Source organism: Petromyzon marinus, unplaced genomic scaffold, assembly GCF_048934315.1.
Source record: "Petromyzon marinus isolate PM22_M1 ecotype Great Lakes invasive population unplaced genomic scaffold, UKy_Petmar_22M1.pri1.0 PM_Scaffold_200, whole genome shotgun sequence".
NCBI classification, from domain to species: domain Eukaryota; kingdom Metazoa; phylum Chordata; class Hyperoartia; order Petromyzontiformes; family Petromyzontidae; genus Petromyzon; species Petromyzon marinus.
Window position 1 is genome coordinate 18,630 of NW_027423170.1, and position 21,183 is coordinate 39,812.

At 46.6% G+C, this 21,183-nt stretch overlaps 1 protein-coding gene across 9 annotated transcripts in view; it reads left to right on the top strand.

Annotated features, from left to right (window-relative positions):
• Positions 1-644: 644 nt before the first annotated feature.
• LOC142922897 (ribonuclease inhibitor-like) overlaps positions 645-21,183 on the top strand; it is a 33,161-nt gene continuing 12,622 nt past the window's right edge. For 5 of the 9 annotated variants that reach the window (XM_076063832.1, XM_076063834.1, XM_076063833.1 and 2 more), the window contains exons 1-4: positions 645-723; positions 1,646-1,741; positions 13,185-13,570; positions 17,296-18,970. In XM_076063832.1, coding sequence (XP_075919947.1) covers positions 13,207-13,570; positions 17,296-18,970 — 2,039 coding nt within the window. In that variant the 5' untranslated portion in view covers positions 645-723; positions 1,646-1,741; positions 13,185-13,206. Of the gene's footprint in view, positions 724-1,645; positions 1,742-13,184; positions 13,571-17,013; positions 17,079-17,110; positions 17,175-17,295; positions 18,971-21,183 lie in introns of those variants that run through there. The other 4 variants (XM_076063838.1, XM_076063839.1, XM_076063837.1 and 1 more) reach the window with 4 other exon arrangements.

The following is a 21,183-nucleotide window of genomic DNA, read 5'->3' on the forward strand; positions in this document are numbered from 1 at the left end:
GTCTACATGCTCTTCTGGGGATATTACCCCACATTTACCATTCATTGATGTTCCCTTTGACATTGGTAATTGGCATTGTCACACCATAGTAATTCATGGGCAATTATGTAATTCCCTCTGTGTCTATCTCTCTCTGCATCTGTCTGTGTGGGTGTCTCTCTCTGCCGGTGTGTTTTTCTCTATATGCGTCTCTCGTGTGTCTCTTTGTGTGTGCCTCTCTCTGTGTGTGGATGTCTCTCGGTGTCTGTGTCTCTCTTTCCTTTTCCACGATGTGGTGTTGTATTTACATGCAAATTCTACCTCTAGCCCCGCCCACTTACCCTTGGGCTGAGCTTATCTCAAGCCAATATAACTTTGTGTTTCAGCAGCTTTCTCGCTATATTTTTTCACCTGATGATGGTTGCTTGTGTTGCGATCGAAACGTCGTGATCTATTATTTTTTTCTACCTACGTGACTTTACCTAAAGAACCAAAGAGTATTGTGATTTTGATAGTGATCGTTGTGGTGGAGGTGGTGATATTGATGGTGGTGTTAACGATAGCGGTGATTTTGGTGGTTGTAATGGTGGTATTGATGGTGGTAATGGTGGTTGACTATTACCCCTCTCGTGTCCTTACTTCCACAACCAGGTTTAAGAATCTGCTGGTGTCTGTGCTGGAGGTGGACGTCGGATATCTGTGCGGTCTGGAGCGGTGGACAATAGACTCCTGCAGCTCAACCAGGTGGACGCACTGGGCAGGGGGCAAGATGGTTGTGGCCTTAGAGACCCACTTACTCCCACAGAGAGCCATAGACTCACTCACAGAGTACACTCACACAGAGAGCCAAAGTCTCACTGACACAGAGCCATAGGCTCACTCACATGGAGACACATAGACTCACTCACACAGAGAACCATTGATTAACTCATTGGTTTTTTCGGTAAAGTCACGTATGTAGAAATACCATAAAATTATATTAAAATAAATCAATCACGACGTTTCGACCGCAACACAAGCGATCTTCATCAGGTGTAAAAACAAATAGCACATAGGGTGACATCAGCGCAACACATAGAGAGCGTTAAACTGCACGGAGGTAAATACAACAAGAAGATGAGAGACGAGAATTCAAAAAACCTAAGAAAAATTTACGTGATGCAAAACCAGTCGGCCAACGACACAGTTAGACACCTGCCTGGCAGACCACGAATTTCAGAAGAGTGCTAAATTTCGTGTTCATCCTCTGGGTTGAACATACCAGCATAGACAGAGTGAACAAATACGAGGTATAAGATAGCAGAAATACATATACAGGGACACAAGAGGTAAGAAGAGGAAAGACGGACAGAGAAGCAAGAAAAAAGGGGCCGGAGGGATGAACAGACAGAGGCTTAAAATAAGTAGTAGAGGTGGGGGGAGGGGCGGAAGAAAGCAAGGGGCACCCCACCCACCCCACCCACCCCACCCACCCATCCCACCCATCCCCACCCATCCCCACCCATCCCCACCTCACCCACCCACCCCACCCCACCCACCCACCCCACCCCACCCACCCCACCCCACCCCTCCCACCCCTCCCACCGATCCTCCCCCCAACCCTCCCCTCAACGCTCCTTTCACTCCTCCCGTCACCCCTCCACCCCTCTCCTTTCTGCTGCGTCAGGGCCAGAGGCTGAGAGCACGGGAGAGGAGGCTACACGGGGAACTGGGCCGCGTCAGGGGCGAGAGACGCGGGGCGACTCGACACTTCACAGCGTGGGTGAGTGTGGGGAGTTCGTGGTGCATGGGGGACGGTGGGTGGTGTGGTCCAGAATATAAACCACCTGTGTAGGATACACGGGGGATTTTTGATTGGTGCTTAAATGTGTGTGTGTGGAAAATGGTGTAGTGTGTGAGTGTGTGTGCGGTGGGGGGTAGGGAGGTAAATGTGTGTGTAACGCAAATTAGTATCTGGGGCGGTGTGTAAACATCACACATTGGGGAGACAAAGGCGGTCCGGCGTGGTTCTGACCACTTACCATTTCGTGTACTATGCCAGCCTTCATAGGAGCTCAATAACAGCACTTGCCCCACCAGTCTGTGGAGCTCCATGGGGGATGTTTGTGTTGGAGCTCGTGCTGTAGGTGTAGACGACGCACGACCGTGGATCCTCTGTAGGGAGCGCGCGTCTGCTGTGGGTCGCATGGAGCTGCACAAGCGGACACCGCCGCAGCGATTCCCATACCGAGTCACGAGATAGGCGCTGGGAAACACCACCATGGTGTGCTTGCCTTGTATGGTCAGTCGTGTGACTGATTATTATAATATATTAATTCACACCTGTGCACCGTGTCATGGCAGTTTCTCTGTTTTCCTTCATTGCATTTTTATTTCAGAAATATTTCACCTGCAAAATAGATTGAGTTTGAATATCTCATGCGAAAGGGTGCCCAGGGCATGTGGGGTCGTCCAATTGCACAGTGTTTAGCGCACATCACTACACACCCATGGACTAAATCCAGAGGCGAGTGACAAATGAATCAGTTCTGCCCCCCTCGCTTCACCAACCCGCACTAGTCAGCATGGTGAAATATGGTAAAAAATCAACACGACCGACAGGGCATAGGGTGCCCATTATCCAGAAGTGCTTTACTTTATGATCACATCCACATCTAATGTGGATTTGGTTATTTTTCTTTAGTTTTCTTTGTTGCATAAATACAACTTGACAAGATGTGTACTGCTTCATTCTGGTACATTTACTGTTTTTCAGTGCATTTCAGCACTGGGTGTGTTTGTTGGATTTATTGTTTGTCACGTGAGGTTAAACACTAACAAAATATTTTATGAACCAGGCAAAGTTCACTAAGCTATTAGATTTTTCATTGAACTGACAGATGCTGTAACCTGGTTCCTTGGGTACCCAGGCCTTCCTATAGTATAACTCCAGGAATCGGCAGATTTTTATTTTATTGTACCAAGTAAGGTCCACTGAGCTATATAGCTGTTTTTCAAAAGCAACCTGGCCACAAATCGTAGCTCAACGAAGTGGCTTATCACGTGGAAATTTGTAGCAGCCAAATACTGTAAACGCATATTTCTAAATGTGGAGGGAAAAAAACTCGAGGATCCAGAGAAAAACCCACGCCACCACGGGGAGAATATGCAAACTCCAAATATCCAGGCGTCGGGGTTGGAATCGAACCGACGACCTCCTGCATTCCAGGCGAAGGGGATAACTTGTTGCCACCACTGAGCCCCTTGTTAATCTGATGTGGTATACTGGTACAGCCCCTGGTGGCCTCGGAAACTTTACTGACCTTTGCACCATTGTGTAGTCGGTTAAATTGAGTCGCAGACATACTCTTTGGAGGCAACAAATTTATTTATACCAACACGAAGGGGTAACTTCCCTTTTACCAGATAACAACCTATGGTGGTGGACCACCAGGCTATCTGCGCTAACACTCTGGGATAGCTACAATGAGCAGGACTCCAGCTTGAGTCCTGCCCATGTGTTGGTGACTCTTCACGGACGTTGAATGTAGATCTTTCAGAAGACAACAGCAAAGCTGAACCCCGGTCCCTCTGGGGACCCGGTTTATATGCTCACTAGTCGTGGCCGGCTCTGCCCTTGGCCACGACTACCTTCTCGATTCCTATTGCAAGATCTCGCCCTGATACGTGACTACCCACTAGCCCCAACTTGGGGCCCCTGTGTAGACTTTACCCGTCATGTACCTTCCAGGGTCAACCAGAGTGCAATGGCCCACATTAACCTCATTCATGGTTGACACTTTCACACCCCTCCTATAGAGAACAGCACTGCACGCCACACGTGGTGCCACTCAGCGCCATGACTCAGCGCTCACCAAGCCCCACTAGGGCTGGTACTACACCCACATATATGGGGTGTCGGTGATGTAATTACATCGCACGCCGTGCCTCTCAGGCCGGCACTACACAGTGGCATTCCCGATGTCACTACATTACCCCCCCCCCCCCCCATTCGTAGCATTCAGCCGTCCTGGCTGTCAACTCCCCCTTAAAACTAACCAAGTGAATAAGTTCTAGATTTGAAGCTTTCGTGACTGCAAGGATCCATACTCTTTGGTTCTATTCGGTAAAGTCACGTAGGTAAAAAATAAAACAACAAAAATCATGACGTTTCTTCCACAACACAAGTGGCCTTCATCAGGTGAAGGGGACCGTACTGTCATGAGGACAGCGTTAGAGTGAAGACAGTCCATCCCAGGTCGCGTCCTTTTAAGCTGTGTGGGAGGAAACAAAATGCTTTGACAAAGGAATTAGCATAAAATGACCGTAACGCACAAGAGGACCGGCACGGAGGGGGGGAGGGGGTGTGAATTGGAACGTAGAGGACCGGCATGGGGCGGGGGGGGGAGTTTACAAATGTAGGTGTGAAGTGAAATAAGCTTCTATGAAAGTTTGGTATATCACTATTTGGATAAATACCATTGAAAATTAGTTTAATGTTTGGTATGATTTAGAACATCTTTCCAATGGTTGCTTAAGTGAATAAGGTGAAAAAAGCGAGTAAAAGTGACTAAACGCTATGTGTGCCTCAATAACAATAACAAATAGCATATAAATAACCAAGCCCACCTATACAATATATACACTAGCTGCAAATGTACAGAACAACACGAGAAAATATAAAACGCGAATGCACGGAATCCCCTCCATCACCAACAACTCCCATCCTCACCGTGTAACAATACCCATAAGCACAACAAAGGCTAGGTTCAGCCAATAACCGATATGGCCTACTGAGTGTGACAAGCAACTGATGGTGTGGGAGTGTGTGTGCATGGGTGTCACAAAATCCGAAGAGTTTTTGAGCGAGTCCTCGTGGCTGGGCCTCCAGTGGAGGTGGGCTCACTCTCCCTGGAGGTCCCAGGGGGAATATGCAACTGTCCAGTCGAATCCGGCTCCTCACGAAGAGCAGTAGGCCGGGTCGACGGGTTCTCCTCTCTCGAATCAAGTGAAGACAGCGCAGGCGGCGGCTCGGGGGACATCAGGCGCGCGGCACCTGAGGGAGGAAGCACACGACTCCGCTGAGGACCAACCTCAACGTGCACACATGCCAGCTCGCCGGACACATCTGTCCCTCGGCGCCCACAGTGTGGAGATGGAACAAACTCACAGGGAGCAATAAAGGGCTTAGGGCAAGAGGAGTGTACAAATCAACTCCGCCGCCCCAAGCGGATCTGGACACACTGCGGTCGAATGACCCGAATCACATCAACCAGCCCTCTCCAGGGTTTGAGCAATTTGGGCGATGTACCCACCGGTACCTGTGGACAGTGCAACCAAGCTCTGTCCCCAGGTGCCCATTCATGTTTTTGAAGTACGGAAGCCCCTCAGCCATTCATTGGCCAATCGGCACGAATCAGAATTTACCCTGGAAGTCTCCCGCACTTCTGAATGCTTTTGAAGGGTACAGCACACGGAGTCAGAGATTTAAGATTTAGCCTTGTTGGGTGCGGCTTGTAACTGAACATGAATCAGGGGGTCGTGTTCTCGCTGACCTGATGACTCAACATGGAGGTCAGAGTTCTGTGCAGCCACCTCAACCATACCATCCATCTGCGGATTGTGCGGTGACATGCGTACTTTCTTGGTTCACAACTAATGCACACCTCTTGCAATAATTTTGAAGAAAATGTTTTGCCCTGATTGTTCAGAAGACGTTCGGGAGCACTCTTGTCCATTATGTAGTGGGTAATAAACTGGAGGAAGCTTACTCTGAGGCAACACATTTATTATAACATTAACAGGTTATTACACAATGGGGTAATGGCCCCTTTCACCCGATACTCTATGGAGGTAGTCCCTCCAGACTAGCTTGCCTCTCACTGGCTATCACGACATCTATACTGCTGGGGCTTGAGTCTTCGCTTGAGTCTTCACTGGTTATCAGCTGGAGCTTTCACTGGTACAAGCTCGAGCCGACCCTAGCCAGGGGTTCGGCTCTGCCCATTGGGCTCTACTCTTCAGGGCTCCAGGATGCTCTTCAGTCTTCGGCCGGACAACAACTGCTGGGACCGCTCAGGGACCTGACTTATATATAGGCTCCTGGCTCACTCCGCCCCTGGCCACGCCTTCCTTCTAGGACCGTCTCCGAGGGTCTGGAGAATGACATCATCTCCCCAGCCCCCTTCCCGGGATCTGGGGTCCCGACCGTTGGTCACGATGCTCCCCTAGGGATTGCCTTGGCCAACGGCCCGTCATCATTAATCCAGCAGGTTCAGCCTCCCCTCTGCTCCCTACTGACACAAGCTAGTACTGCCGGCTATGATTAGTGGCGATCATGTTCAACCATGCCACTACAATTACATAGCCATTGAGGAATGCCTCAGTGATCTTTGCCGCCAACTGTTTGGGAAGCGGCCAGGCCACAGGCCATCATGAGAAATACTCGACTCCCACCAGAAAATATTTATTCCCACGAGCGGCTTCTACCGCGTGTACTGCACACACCCCTTCAACAAATTAGCAGCATCCTCAGCCATGCCAGGCCAGAAGAAATCCGACTTACGTGTGGCCAATGCTAGTTTATGCACACCCAAGTGCAACAGACGCTCGTGCACCGCCCAAATGACCTTACCCCGCAGGGCGGTGGGCACAACAATGTTGGAACATCGCATCTCTCCGTCCCAATGCATGAGCAATCCACCTCTGAGAATGAAAGAGGCGACACCCCATCGATCCTCTCCCCCATCAGTCTCTCTGACTCCGCATCGCAATTTAAGCAGGGAAGCGTCCTCAACCTGGAGGCGCCCCCATTCTTCGTGGTCCAATCCAATGACAGCATCACGCGCCACTGGATCCCCAGCTCCCTCAGATGTTACAACCTCGGCCGATGCCGTAAGGGTAGGGGGCGAGTGTTCGTTGCGCGGCTTACAGCGACCGGAGCCCGAAAAACTTGCGCAACTCTCGTTCGTGGGTAATCGCGAGAGGGCGTCCGCGTTCGTGTGATGGGAGCCTTTGCGATAGGTAACCTGAAAAGAGTAGTCACGGAGGACCTCCAACCAGCGTGAAAGTTCGCCAGATGGCTGGTCAACCTGCAGCGCGTACTGCAGCACCGCGTGGTCCGAGCGCACCTCAAAGTCTCTCCCATACAAATATGGAAGATACTGTTGCAAGAAAAACACGATAGCTAACAGTTATCAGCGTGTGACACAGTACCGCTGTTCAGCCGGAGACAGCACTCTGCTTCCTTATGCGATAACACTCTCGATGCCATTGACAACTAGAGACAGAACAGCTCCAATGCCAGTGTTACTAGCATCTGTATCAAGGACAAACGGCAAGGAAAAGTCGGGGTAGTGGAGGGGAGGGGCGTTCACCAAGCCATCTTGGAGTGCAACAAATGCGGCCTCCTCATGGGTGGTGCCGATGTCACAAGTCGAGTAGACTGAAGTGCTGTGACAAAAGGGCCATTGCCTGAATCGTCTCTTACTATAACATTTCATTTCAAAGCGGTGTTATCGAAGAAGTTTTTTTGGAAGATAAATAACATCGCGATGGGGGGAGGGGGAGATAGCGGGATTGAGGGGGAGCGATTAGGGGGGTTATAGAGGTGGGTGTTGAGTAAAATAGTATCAGTGTCTTGTGCTTGAGCCTAGGGGCTATGCCAAGGGGCTAGGACATTGAGAACACGGATTCGAATGAACGTCTCATCTTGCCACATGCTTTTTTTACTATCTCCATCAGTAACAAAATCAATCTACAAAGCAACGCTGCTTCTAAAATGGGTATAGTACTCTGAAGCATGTAAAAATGGTAATGTACTGTCAATCGTACTTTAACAGGAGCATTGTCTCTTTAAAGGTCACGGTTTTTGTTGTTGACATGAACTCTATTGGCTTCCACCTCCCTGTTCACAGAGATCGTCAATAGAGGCTGAAGTCTGTTACTCGCGCACAGTCAGTCGAGGGAGTGATAGCCCTCACTGTGCCCTTCAGCCCGTGGCGTTGCCTATGGGACTCATTGTCCCGTAACATCCCGAGTTCACAATGTCGATTAAAGCGACACCTTTGTTTAATAACGATCCATGAAATTAGTGGGACTTTATATAGTGTGACAGTCTTGTCTTTGGTAATACTGTACTCATGTTTGTTTCTGTTGCCTGGTTTTTAATTGGTAAAGCTGTGATCGTGTTTGATCCCTCCACTGGTATCCGATTAATTTCTGCATCAAGCACAATATCCCCTTTGCTGTCTTCAAGTTCCACCATGGACACGCTCCTGCTTGCCTCTCCCATCATCTTATTCCCCTCCCAATGTTCTCCTATATCGTCCCTACCATCTCGCTTTACTCCCCTTCACTCATTCTCCGCCCAGCAACCAAGGCTTCCTGTTGGAACTTCTAATCAACCTTTACTCATTCGGAGGTCACTCATTCCCTTTTCTTTTGATGCAATTATTTGGGCCTGTCACTTACCATCCACAGATTTCTCCTGTGATCATCACTTTATGTTCTCTCTTTAGAAATGTAGGCTGAATGTACACCTCCTTGTTCCCAATGATGATTGTATCTCACTGATGTGCACATCACCTTGACAGAGGCTCTTTTTAAAGGCACTCTAATTGATTATTTCTCATTTCACAGCCTCCACTACACTACTCAGCAGATTATACCCCACTTTGTTCGTCAAGACTTGCTTGAGGCAAATATAAGTATGGTCCAACAACTTCTATGACTGACACGGCACGAGTAAGACTGCCTGCAGTCCAACCAAAAAGGCTGCATCATTGAAAGCTGGTTTCAAGCCTGCCCTCCACGTGTGTTAAAAGATCTTACTCACCCATGTGATGATAGTTGAGCCTCTGGGTGTCAGCATTTCTGCTCTGATATTGCAAGTGTTGGATACTAGTGATTTCTTTCATTTTTCTTAGGGTACCTCTCACTTTATACTCAAATGGCTCAATGCAGAAGGTGTAGGTTCTTTGGTTGCTGTGGCTTGCATGAGCTCTTCAAAGGGATATGACGAAGAGCGATTCTGCATTTGGGAGCATAATTACTTCTAGCATGCTAGTTTCCGCCTTCAACTGCTGAGGAGCTTGCCACTGGCATTTGTAATTGCGCAGGAAATATTAAAGTAGGCTCCCCTGAGCTGACTGAAGTTTGCAAAGTCATCCTTTATTTGACTGAGAGTTATTATTCAACTGCTGCAGCTTTTCCATCAGGCCCCCTCTGTTCATGCCAGATCTGAGTTTTGCATTGCCTTCTTAGGCCCTTGTAGCAGTTTTTACGTTCGTTTTTCAATTAAACACCACGTTTAATCACTAATCCATTCATTTCCAATATTGCAACAGGTTGTTGGGCTGGTCTTGGCGGCGTTGTTTACATAATCTTGAAATTGTCCCAAACTGTTGGTTCCTCATTAGACAGGAGCGTGCATTACCACTGCCCACCTCCACATTACAACCATCCCCACCATAAGAATTATATCCAGTATGAGCTGGAGAAGCTTTTGTTGAACTTCGAGAGTACTACTAAGAAATGGGGTTTACGTTCATCCCCACATAAAACAAAGCACCTGCCTGGGTATTCTGTCATCGTATTCTCCCATCCCTCCACTCCCCATGAGCAGTGGGGCAGTTTTGGACAGAGCAGAACAATTTTCCATACCTGGAAAGGGTGCATGTGACTAGCTCCAGTTTGGCAGCAGAGGTCATGCTCCGAATCGGTTGAACATAATTATCTCAGCTGCGTAACACACTGTGAATGCTACATTGCCTGTCGCTCCATGTAAAGCTCTGGGTCTTCTCAGCCAGATATCCCCTCCCTTCTCTACATTTGAGAAATTTGGATCCCTTTTAAAGGAACAACCACACTGGTTTTGCATATTCAAGTTGTCTACGATCCACCGTGGGCTTAACAAACTAGATTATGTGAGCAGCTTAGATCCTTGAATGATCTGGACAAATGCCCATCAGTGAGATACTAAGGCAGGTGAGGCAGCATTGGCTGGGTCATGTAGCCCAAATGCCCAGTCACTGTGTACCCAAACAGCTTCTGTTTGTCCAGATATAAGGGGCTTATCGCTATAGGCAAGAGTTTGACTGCAGTGTAACAGAAGGATGGTGGAGCTGTTTGGGCTTGCCAACAGCTCGACCAGTGGTTTCAAGATCAGCGTCTCTGGAGGAGTTTTGTGAAGGATGTCCGCCTCCAGCAATAACGGAGGGCGGAGGAGTGATGCTCACAACAACGAGCGGAGTGCAGAATGAGTAAAATGCAGCAAGGTGGAACAGTAGGGAGCACAGGTGGTAGATCTGCCAGTCATCCCTGTCACTCAACCCATGACACCTTTATCTATCCTGTAACCTACTGCCCATGAGCCTTCGGCAGTCCACATGACCTCAATGTGCACTTAGCCTGGCACAAACACTTTTTTGACGTCACCAATTTTGAGTGGCGAATGGCTTTTATTGTTATTGTGTTTATGTATCCACCCCTTCATGTGTCGTACTGGCCTTCTTAGGTGCTCGCTAGCAGAACTAATCCCAATAATGTAAAAAACGATATGGGAGATTTTTCTCATTTGTATCTTGTATGTTTGTGTACATCGCCTATGTGTGTTTGTGGCGAGCCATGCTGCACAACAAACTCAGCCACAGTTATCAATAGCACGTGATATCTACACTGGTTTTGGGTCCTCTAGGTTGTGTCTGCATTAAATGAGTGCCTGGTACAATGGGTAATCAGTATAACCTATGAGACAAACGTGGCCAGGTGTGGTGCTGGCCATTTCTACCCCACTTTGCGTGCAGGTCTTCAAAGGGGCTCACTAACAGCACTTGACCCACCAGTCTGTGGAGCTACATGGGGGATGTTTGTGTTGAAGCTCGTTCTGTCGGCGTAGAAGACGCTCGACAGTTTATCCTCTGTAGGGAGCACGCGTCTGCTGTGTGTAGCGTGGAGCTGCACGATAGTGAAACCAATAGAGTTGTTGCGCCTTGGGCGTAAACATCAATGTATGTCCATTTGCCAGGTGTTATTTTTTTCATTTCCTGTGGAGATGTGTGCTGTATGAGAGAAAAAGCGACTAAGCCCACGCCCTCACCCCCTTCTCCCTATTGCATTATCTCCTCGTACTATTTGACTACTCATAAAATCATACGTATATAGTGACACCCCAGGGATAAATTAATATTGCTTGTTATAGCACCTTCTTGTAGAAAGAACGCTGGTTAAGTCAGACCGGCCTGTATATGTACAGTATAGATATTTAGTTTGCAGCAATGCAATACACACAGCTCAATACACAAAGAGTTAAATGTATAAATATCTCATACTAAAGAATGGATTACTTGGGTTTACAAACATGATGTACAAAACTCGTTATAGTCTCATGCTCTGCATGCTGTTGTAAATGCACGTGGTGCATACTCACTGACCAGATGCTTCGTTATTATTGATACTAATAAAAAATGTTAAATTAAGAATTTTCTTCATCAATTTCTCACGTTAAACAAATATAGGGAGGCGTTCATCCAGCGGTAGAGAGACAATGGCTGCTGATTATGATGTAACGTGCCGCTAATTTTGAAGAATTTCTAAGAGACAGTGCAAGTGGAGATTCAAAGGCATAGGAAGGTGGTTGCACAGACACCTGGACCACTGCTGTCCTGTATAAGTGATTTATTTAACATAATGAACATTACAGTAACATTGACGTTGCCTCATGTGTGTACTTTAAGTTTTGGCTTCCCCACACAAACACACTACCTCCACAAAAGGTCATGTTTACTCATTTCTGTGAAGCGTATTCAAGTTTAATTTATTAGGTATAGCCCTGTGAGCCATGCGGCTCTTAAGTCGGGTGCAAACGCAACAAACAAAATATGAATCTACATTGCAGAAAACTATTGAACCACAACCAGACCAAAATAAAGCTACAAAAACAATGTAACAGCAGTAATCATAGGAACTGTGATTTTAAAATTAACAAACGATAAACATAACATGTACGACAAAACCTGCAGCCATAGCTGGCAGCACGACACTCCCAGTGTATGATGTGTGAGTGAGTCAGCAGCAGCGTGAGTGAGTGTATGATGTGCGAGTCAACGTATGATGTGTGAGTCAGCGTATGATGATCGAGTCAGTATTAGGTTGAGCGAGTACATGATGTGTGAGCCAGCGCATGATGAGTGAGTCAGTGTATGATGTGTGAGCGAGTCAGCGGCAGAGTGAGTGTATGATGTGCGAGTGAGCCAGCACACGATGAGTGAACCTGTGTATGATGAGTGAATGGGTCAGTGGTTGTTCGAGTGTATGATGTGTGAGTGAGTAAGCGCATGATGAGCGAGTCAGTGCATGATGTGTGAGCGAGTCAGTGCATGATGTGTGAGTGAGTCAGTGCATGATGTGTGAGTGAGTCAGTGCATGACGTGAATGAGTCAGTGTATGATGTATGAGAAAGTCAGTGTCGGCTCCCTCTGCCCGCGCTGTCGCCCCCCCCTCCCCCCGGCTCCGTCGCCCCCCCCCCCCGGCTCCCCCGCCCCGTCGGCCTCCTGGCTCCATCGGCTCCCTCCGTCGGCTCCCCCGGCCCCCTCACAAATGGCCCCGCCAGCCGCTGCTGGGAGCGCGGTATGTGACGTCATACCACTGCTAGACAACCTCAGAGCACCCTCTACCCATACATTGAGAGCATGGGAGTGCCCACTACATAGGGACTACCCAAGATCAAACCTGGCTCCCACCCTCTAATCGTCACTCAACTAGAGGTGACGCTATCCCGATCATTGCACATTACAACGCAATTTGCCGTCTGCGTGGCATCACGATGGTCGAGGCAGTGAGCACGTGGTGTCACGCAGCTGCTTAATCTGCTAAACCTGTGTGGTGTTTTGAATTAGGTTTACATTTTACTTTTCTTTATCGTAGTGTTGTGTTCATGTGAATGTTCAAATGCTTGCACTGAAGAGTGTTTTGAGATGCCTAAAGTGTTTCGATGCAATTGTATGTATTTCTATATATTCCAATGACAATTTTTAAGCTTTCATTACAATTTAAATAACTCAATGTATTCACAATCAAATACCTAAAGTCACAATTGTACCTAACCGAGACCTCTCAGATTTTAGTAGCAACATTTTATTTTTATAATTATTATTCTTTCCCGTACCTGTCTAAAATTACACGACTATGCTTACAGGTGACACATGATTTGTTTTCATTTTCTTCAGGTGACTCGATGCATTTGTCGTGATGGCATCAAAAGTTTCTGCATGTGAGAGCATTAAAACTAACAAAGTGAATCTGCAGAAATACCTCCAGGCGAAGTCTTCAGAAGTGCTTGACTATTCCTATCAAACAGGGATAGTCCTGGACAGTGTATATGCGTCCCTCAAAAGCGAGAATAACCCCATGGCACGAACACGGGACCTGGTTGACCTGGTGCTCAACAATGGAGAAGAAGTGTGCATGAGATTCCTTAAAGATGTGCTGGTGCCACTGAGATCCGAGATCCCTCTCTTGGGTCAGTGGATATCACAGCATGAGCAGCAGCTCAACGTGATGGGTGTCGATCTGAGCACAACTGCGGGTAAAGCCATCCCTGGAGCAGCTTCTCGTGAGTGATGCTAAACTTCACGTAACCATTCGCATGTCTCTGGCAAGTTTAAGCGAAGGAATTGCTTTGAACTGATATGAACTGTCATTTGATATTCGCAAACTGCACCACTCTTGCATAACAACATCCCTCTCAGGAGGAGGACATTCATATTCCATTCCATAGCAGGGTATGTACAAGGGATCAGAAATTTGGAGGAAAGGATGGATGGATAATGGAAATGTGTGTCAGTATCAAAACATTGCATCCACACTGTACCCCAACATTCCTGAATTTCTGTCCTATCCTACACCTCCCTTTCCTTGCAAATGACTTAAACATGGTGATTTTCTCTCACCTCTTCAGACACAGGCATTTTATTTGAGCTGGAAGAATATAATGAGCTATGAAGCTCTCTTTCAAGTGTCAAGCCCAATATGTTTGGCCATGGCAGCAAACCCATCAGCTGCCTTGGTCTCCATGACTTGGTACAATCTGGATTCCACCAAGGCCATTTCGTTGAAACTGTTTCCCTATTGAGGGTGAATGACCACCTCTCTTAAATTATGGAAGCTGCTTCTAGTTCTTGACTTTTGGGCTGCTTTGGATACCACACACCACTCCATCCTATTGAATCGGCATGGCTACGCAGGCATCTCTCACACTTCCCCATTGCTTCTGCTTCCCCTCTAAAAGTGAGCCCTATTTTTGCAAGCAAGGACTGCCTTCTGTTCAGAAGTCCCAATTATATGGTGTTCCACGTGGCTCGGTCCTTGGCTATCTGCTCTTCTCAGTATAATGTCTCCTCCTTTGTGGACATTGTTTACTCCTAATTTTTTTATATTGACTAGCTATGACTGCTATTCTCTTTGGTTCTATTCAGTAAAGTCACGTAGGTAAAAAATAAAACAACAAAAATCACGACGTTTCGGCCACAACACAAGTGGCCTTCATCAGGTGAAGGGACCAGGCTGTCTCGAGGACAGCGCTGGAGTGAAACACAGCCACGCTCAGACCGCGACCTTTAAGCTGTGTGCGAGGAAACAAGGTGCCTTGACAAAGGAATTAGCATAAAAATTTGCATTTGATTGGCCGACTTAGCATGATGAACGGCGTAGAGGTGGTGTACATGCGGGTGCACATGCCGGTTGGCGCGGAGGGGGAGTTTACCTATTGATGGTGTGAAAAGGGAATTTTTAAGAGCTCATTGCATTTCGGACCAACACCACCTGACCCGTGAATTAAAACATGTACACCTGGCCCTCAAAAGGAATGGATACTCTGACCGTACCATCCGCCAAGCTGTTTCTCCCTCCATACAGAAACAACCACTTGATACTCCGGTGAAAACCATCACACTACCATATATAGCAGGCGTTACTAAAAAGATTTCCAAAATTCTAAACAAACACAAGATCCAGGTCCGGTTCAATACAGTACACAAAATTCGTGATCTGATCCCATCCGTGAAGGATGTCATTCCTGACTTACAGTACCCCGGGGTTTACAAATTGAGTTTTACCTGCGGTGCTTGCTATATCGGGGAGACAAAGCGACATGTCTCTGACCGAATTCGCGAGCACAAATCAGATTTGAAACACGGCAGAACGAATTATTCTGCCGTAGCTGATCACTGTTACAACGCTGTGGGTGATCACGATATAATTTTCTCCGATACCAAGGTTCTTTGCAAACCCACGGGTTTTTATCAGAAATTTGTTTACGAGGCAATTCAGATCTACAAACACAGACACAATTTCAACCGAGAAGATGGTTTCAAATTAAGCAACCATTGGAAAGATGTTGTAAATCGAACCAAACATTAATCTAATTTTCAATGGTACAGTATATTTTTCAAGTAGTGGTACCCCAAACTTTCGCAGCTCTTAAAAATTCCTTTTTCACACCATCAATAGGTAAACTCCCCCTCCCCCCCCACGCCAACCGGAATGTGCACCCGCATGTAAACCACCTCTACACCGTTCATCATGCTAAGTCGGCCAATCAAATGCTAATTTTTATGCTAATTCCTTTGTCAAGGCACCTTGTTCCCTTGCACACAGCTTAAAGGTCGCGGTCTGAGCGTGGCTGTGTTTCACTCCAGCGCTGTCCTCGAGACAGCCTGGTCCCTTCACCTGATGAAGGCCGCTTGTGTTGTGGCCGAAACGTCGTGATTTTTGTTGTTTTATTTTTTACTAACGTGACTTTACCGAATAGAACCAGAATATGGATCCTTGCAGTCACGAAAGCTTTAAATCTAGAAATGACTGCTATTTCTAATGACACCCCGCCTTTTAATGCCATTGACTCATGAAACGGAACCTACTCTCTCCTCTTAACTCTTGAAAAATGTTGATACTCCTACTGATACTCCTGCTGTTATGGAGTGACTCATGCAGAAAGCTATGGCTGCAAAGTTTGGTAGTACATGTTACGTGTATCTTTTATTGTAAAATTTAAATTAGTTCCTATGATCACTGTTACATTGCTTTTATAGCTTTATTTTAGTGATTTCTAAAACGTTTTGGTTTAGCCATATTTATTTGTTGTAGTACAGAGTTAGACTGATAACTTTAATCTAAATTGTCTTATGGTTGTAATTGTTTGGCTCGCATCCCACTGGGATGTTTGCACACAGCATTGATATACGGTGCTTTTTCCGGAAGACTTTGCTGTTTTTTCCTGGATTTTTCTGTTTGCGCGTAGTCACTTTAAGATGTTTCTTGTTCCTGGTTTTGTTTGTTGCAGTTGCACCCGATTCAAGAGCCGAATGGCTCACAGGGCTATACAAAATAAATGAAACTGAAACTGGATTGGTTATACTTCACTCCAGATTCAACGTCAAATTTGTAGACCTCGTCATTTGTAAAAAAGTCCACGGGAGATAATGACTCCGAATATATGATTCCCGAGAAATTAAAATAAGATCAGATACAGAGGGATCAGGCTACTCATGGTCACCATTGCCCAAGTGGTGAGAGACTGGGTTCAATGTTTCCTTGGAAAGCTGATGGAAGTTGTTGAGCAAATTTGTCATTGGAAATCGACACTCTCCACAATGTAGTGGCTGCCACAGTGTTTGCTGATGATGCAGTAGCCAGATTAGTTGAAGTTCAAGTGAACCTACGATGTATCACGTGGGATGCTACGAGTGTTGTGATTCATGTGTCTGTTCTTGTGGAAGTGACAGCACTTCATCTTCTCTGCTGCTAGGACCGTGGCTGGTGTACTGCACTCCACCAGTGTAGCCCCCGTGCTACGTGATGTAGGCCAGCTTGAGATGGGAGAGGAAACACAGCCCCAATACCAGTGAAATATAAAAAAAATCAACATCCTAGACAAAAAAAAAATCGATAATTGTAGGATAAGGCAAGCAGTGCATTTTACACACAGATTGATAGAATTAGGTTGTGATGATGCTGATGTACACGGTAATGCTAAATGTGGTACTATCTTTTTCACAGGCAAAACAAACAAGACACATGGTGGTAGCATTTTTGTTATGATAAAACATATTTTTTTACAAAAGGTACAGTGTTTATAAAAATTGCATTTGGAGAATACACATCGTGAAAACTTCCACACAATAATTCATGATGTACATGATGTTGCTGCATTATCCATGGTGAATGAATTCGCTACGCTTTTTTTACATAGTTTATTTTAAACATATTTGTCTGCTATAGGAATATGTTTTTTATTGTAAGTGAAACTGATCTGCTCGTTAAATTATTTGTGTCATTTAGATAAGCCTGGTGATGATTTCAGAGAATTATTGCTGAAGCTGACATCATTAACACGAAACTACGACGCACGACCTGGAGAACCTGCAGTGTTTTTGCTGGAGAGGATGGTGAAGCCAATTCTGGTTCCCTACTACCGCCATCAAGAAACCAAGGAGCACGAGTTACTAGCGAGAGGCAAGCAGCACGAGGAGCTGATGAAGAGAGCACAGAGAGAAGGGATTACTTACAAGAAGCTCTTTGATCACATTGGAAAAAAAACACACCCCCGACTGGTTATTGTAGTGGGGACTCCAGGCAGCGGTAAAACCATGTTGAGCAAATTCATTGTGCACAGCTTGCTGTCAGGTGAGAAAGTATTTGCACGACGCTTTGAGCACATCGTGCTCATAAGGTTCAGGGAGATAAATGATATTGGAGAGGTGTCACTGGCAGAGCTGTTTTCTAAGCTGCACTCATGTTTGGGAAACAAAGCGGATGAGGTTTTCGCAAACCAAGAGAGAACCCATTTTGTTATGGACGGGTTGGACGAGTTTGGAAAGCGCCTTGACTATGCCAATGCGTGCACTGATCCACGTAAGACGGCAACAGTAGAAGCCATCATTGCTGCCCTAGTGAATGGAAATCTCTTGCCCAAGGCCTCGGTCTTGATAACGACCAGACCCATTGCCATGGAACAACTGAGTCAAGTGAATGTTGATCGAGCTGTTGAAATCACTGGGTTTTCCAACAAAGATAAAATAGCATTTTTTAACAAATTTTACCAAGATAGAAGTCTAGCAGAAAGGGCACTCAAGCTCCTGCAGGAAAATGAAACAGTGAATACATTGTCCCAGAACCCTTCATTCTGCCATATAGCAGCCATTACACTGAAGGAACATTTACAAAAGTCTGAACATTCTGAGATTATCCTCAAATCAATGACCGACCTCTTCACACAATACGTGTTTGGGCTCATAGTACACCATGGACGTGGCAGCTGCTGTGCCAAGGAAATTGTATCGTCTCTTGGCAATATGGCTCTGAAGGGGGTTCAGCAAAACATCCAGATGTTCAGCCAAAAAGATCTAGAAGAGTTTGTTGTTAGTTCTTCTGAACTAGGAAGTACATTCATCAACAAAGTGTTCACATGTGAGGGCATTAAACAAGGGAGTTGTTATTCATTTTCACACTTGACAATGCAGGAATTCTTTGCAGCGATAGCTCTGCATCTGTCACATTCAACATGGCCAGTGAATGACGTCATCAAGGCTATTAAGGACAGCAAAGATGGGAGGTTTGATGTGTTTCAGAGGTTTTTTTGTGGACTGGCATCAAGCACTCCATGGAAGTTCTTTGAGGGTATCTTGGATCCTCCATCTGCAGATTATCAAAAGGAAATAATCGAGTGGCTCAATCGCAGCATGAAGAATCGGATGGTTGACAAACACAGGCTCAACAGTCTCCTGCACTGCGTGCACGAGCTGCACGACCGCAAGTCCCTGAGTGATGTCACTCGGTCCATGACTGAGATAGACCTGTCATTCACAAGGCTGTCCCTGCCAGACTGCGCTGCCATCTCCTGGATCCTGCTGCAGCGAGAAGAACCTGTGGAGACACTCAACCTGTTCGGCTGTGGCATCGGCACCGAGGAAATGAAGAGGCTTCAGCGTGGACTGCACAGATGTAAACATCTAGTGTAAGACTGGCACACCTTGCATTCACTACTTCACAAATTGTGTGTGCATAATTGTGCGTGATATCAACTCAGTTTCAATTGAGCACCAGGTGCAGTGTGTAAAACATCGCTACTCGGGAGACAAAAGCAGCCGGGCGTGATACTGGCCACCCACTCCATCATATGCCATGCCGGCTTTCATAGGTGCTCCCTAACGGCACTTTCCCCAGCAGTCTGTTAAGGCTATACGGCAGATCTTTGTCTATAAGAATCCTCACTTATTAACTGTGCATACAGTACAATGTAACTCCATTCTCACGTAAACACTCGGTCTTGCGTAGCCCAAGCATGAACACAAATTTTGACAAATTCTTCCCCTTGCCACTGCCATCATTGTCCTCACTCACTTCACTCCTCTCCCCGCACGCCACGCTCACCCCTCCCTTGATACCTCCCATTAACCCCCAATCTGCACCTGCCTTCACTTTTTCCATAACCCATCCCCCACCCTTGCCCATACCTTCACTCTCCAGCCGCATACCCACTCCCACTCATCCACTGAGGGATGAGGTTCGGTGAGTGAGTGCGTGCCTGCTTGAGTTGGTGGGTGACTTGGTGGGTGGATCGATGAGTGAATATGTGGAGTTAAGTGAGGATGTGAGTGGCGTGTAAGTGGGTTGGTGAATGAGTGAATTAGTGTGTGAGTGGGTTGGTGAATGAGTGAATTAGTGTGAGTGGGTAAGTAAATGTACAGTGAGTAGGTGGGTCCACAGTGAATGCTGCACTCACTGTACGTTAAAGTACAAAAGGAAAAAAAAGTTATGCATATTCATGGATGCTGTAAAGTTTTCCATCATCTTCAGCAACATTTAATTAGCGATAATGATAGCCCTCACACTATATGCAGGGAGTGAGGTGACCTTAGGCCATACTGAGAAAATGTAGCCCTGATTGCGACTGCGGTGGAGAGTGAGGGTAACGGTTTGATCCACGTGTCCGATTCAAGCCCCTGGTTCACAGTGGATCATGGTCAGTGATTGTGCTCACCACTACAGAGACAGCTAATTGGTAATGGGTGTTAATCTTAGTTGTAAAGCATTAAAGAGACAATGATCCCCCAAGTAGCCCATATAAACTGGTGGGGAAAGTGAAGCCAGTGACAGGGAACAAGCACACACTATTACACTGCACTTTAGAGCACAAAGACAATCTCCCCGTGGAGCCTGCATACACTTTTGAGGCAAGTGCTGATCGCACTTCCCTGACCAGCACCGTCCTTGGCTGTCTTTCTCTCCCCATTGCTGATGTTGACACACCACCAGGTACTCATTTAAGGCAGAGTCACCCTACGGGAGTTCCAGGACCAGAATTTTTTTCATCACTCACCACTGATGCTGTTTACGGATATTGAACCCAGGTCACTTCGTTTGTAATGTAATGTGCCAACGACTTTCCCACCATTCCCCTAAACGCATATAAATACACAATCAAAGACACTCGTATATACACACAGACATGTACACACACAAACGTACACATAGTGTACATATAAACTCACACACTCCTACACATGTACAAGTACAGCCTTTGGTCAGTCTACTGCTGGATAAGGCACTCCCACACCATGCAGGTCTTGGGGGTTATTTGACCAGACATCACCAATCTTGTCAGTGTGGGTTGGTGTAGAGCATAGAGATGAATGTTGTTCCATTGCCATAACGCAGCTCCGCAGGCTACAACAACTGTTGTTATACATGTTAGTCTTGGGTAGAAGCACCATCCAGCCTCGAGCCTATTTAGATTTTCAGATTTATTAGACCTTACATGTGTAGTGTTCGATTTCACTCGGACAACTTTTGTCTTTCTTTGAACACCGTTTTATTTACAACTCTCAGCATGTCCTCAATATTTTACAGTATCCATGTCGCCACGGCTCGCTCGTTGTGCTTCACTCGACTCGCTCGCCACCTTTGTCTCTCCACTCCCCCACGATTACTTCGCTTACTCAGCCGCTAACTTCTTCATCTCTGCTCTCCTATATCACCGTCACTATGCTCTCTCCACTGCTAACTGCTTCGTCTCTGTTCAGCTTCGCTATCGCTACGCTCTCTCCACTGCTGGCTGCTTCTCTTCTTCAGCTCTGCTATCGCTACGCTCTCTCCACTGCTGGCTGCTTCTCTTCTTCAGCTCCGCTATCGCTACGCTGTTTCCAAGCTCTGTCTCCAACTCTGTCT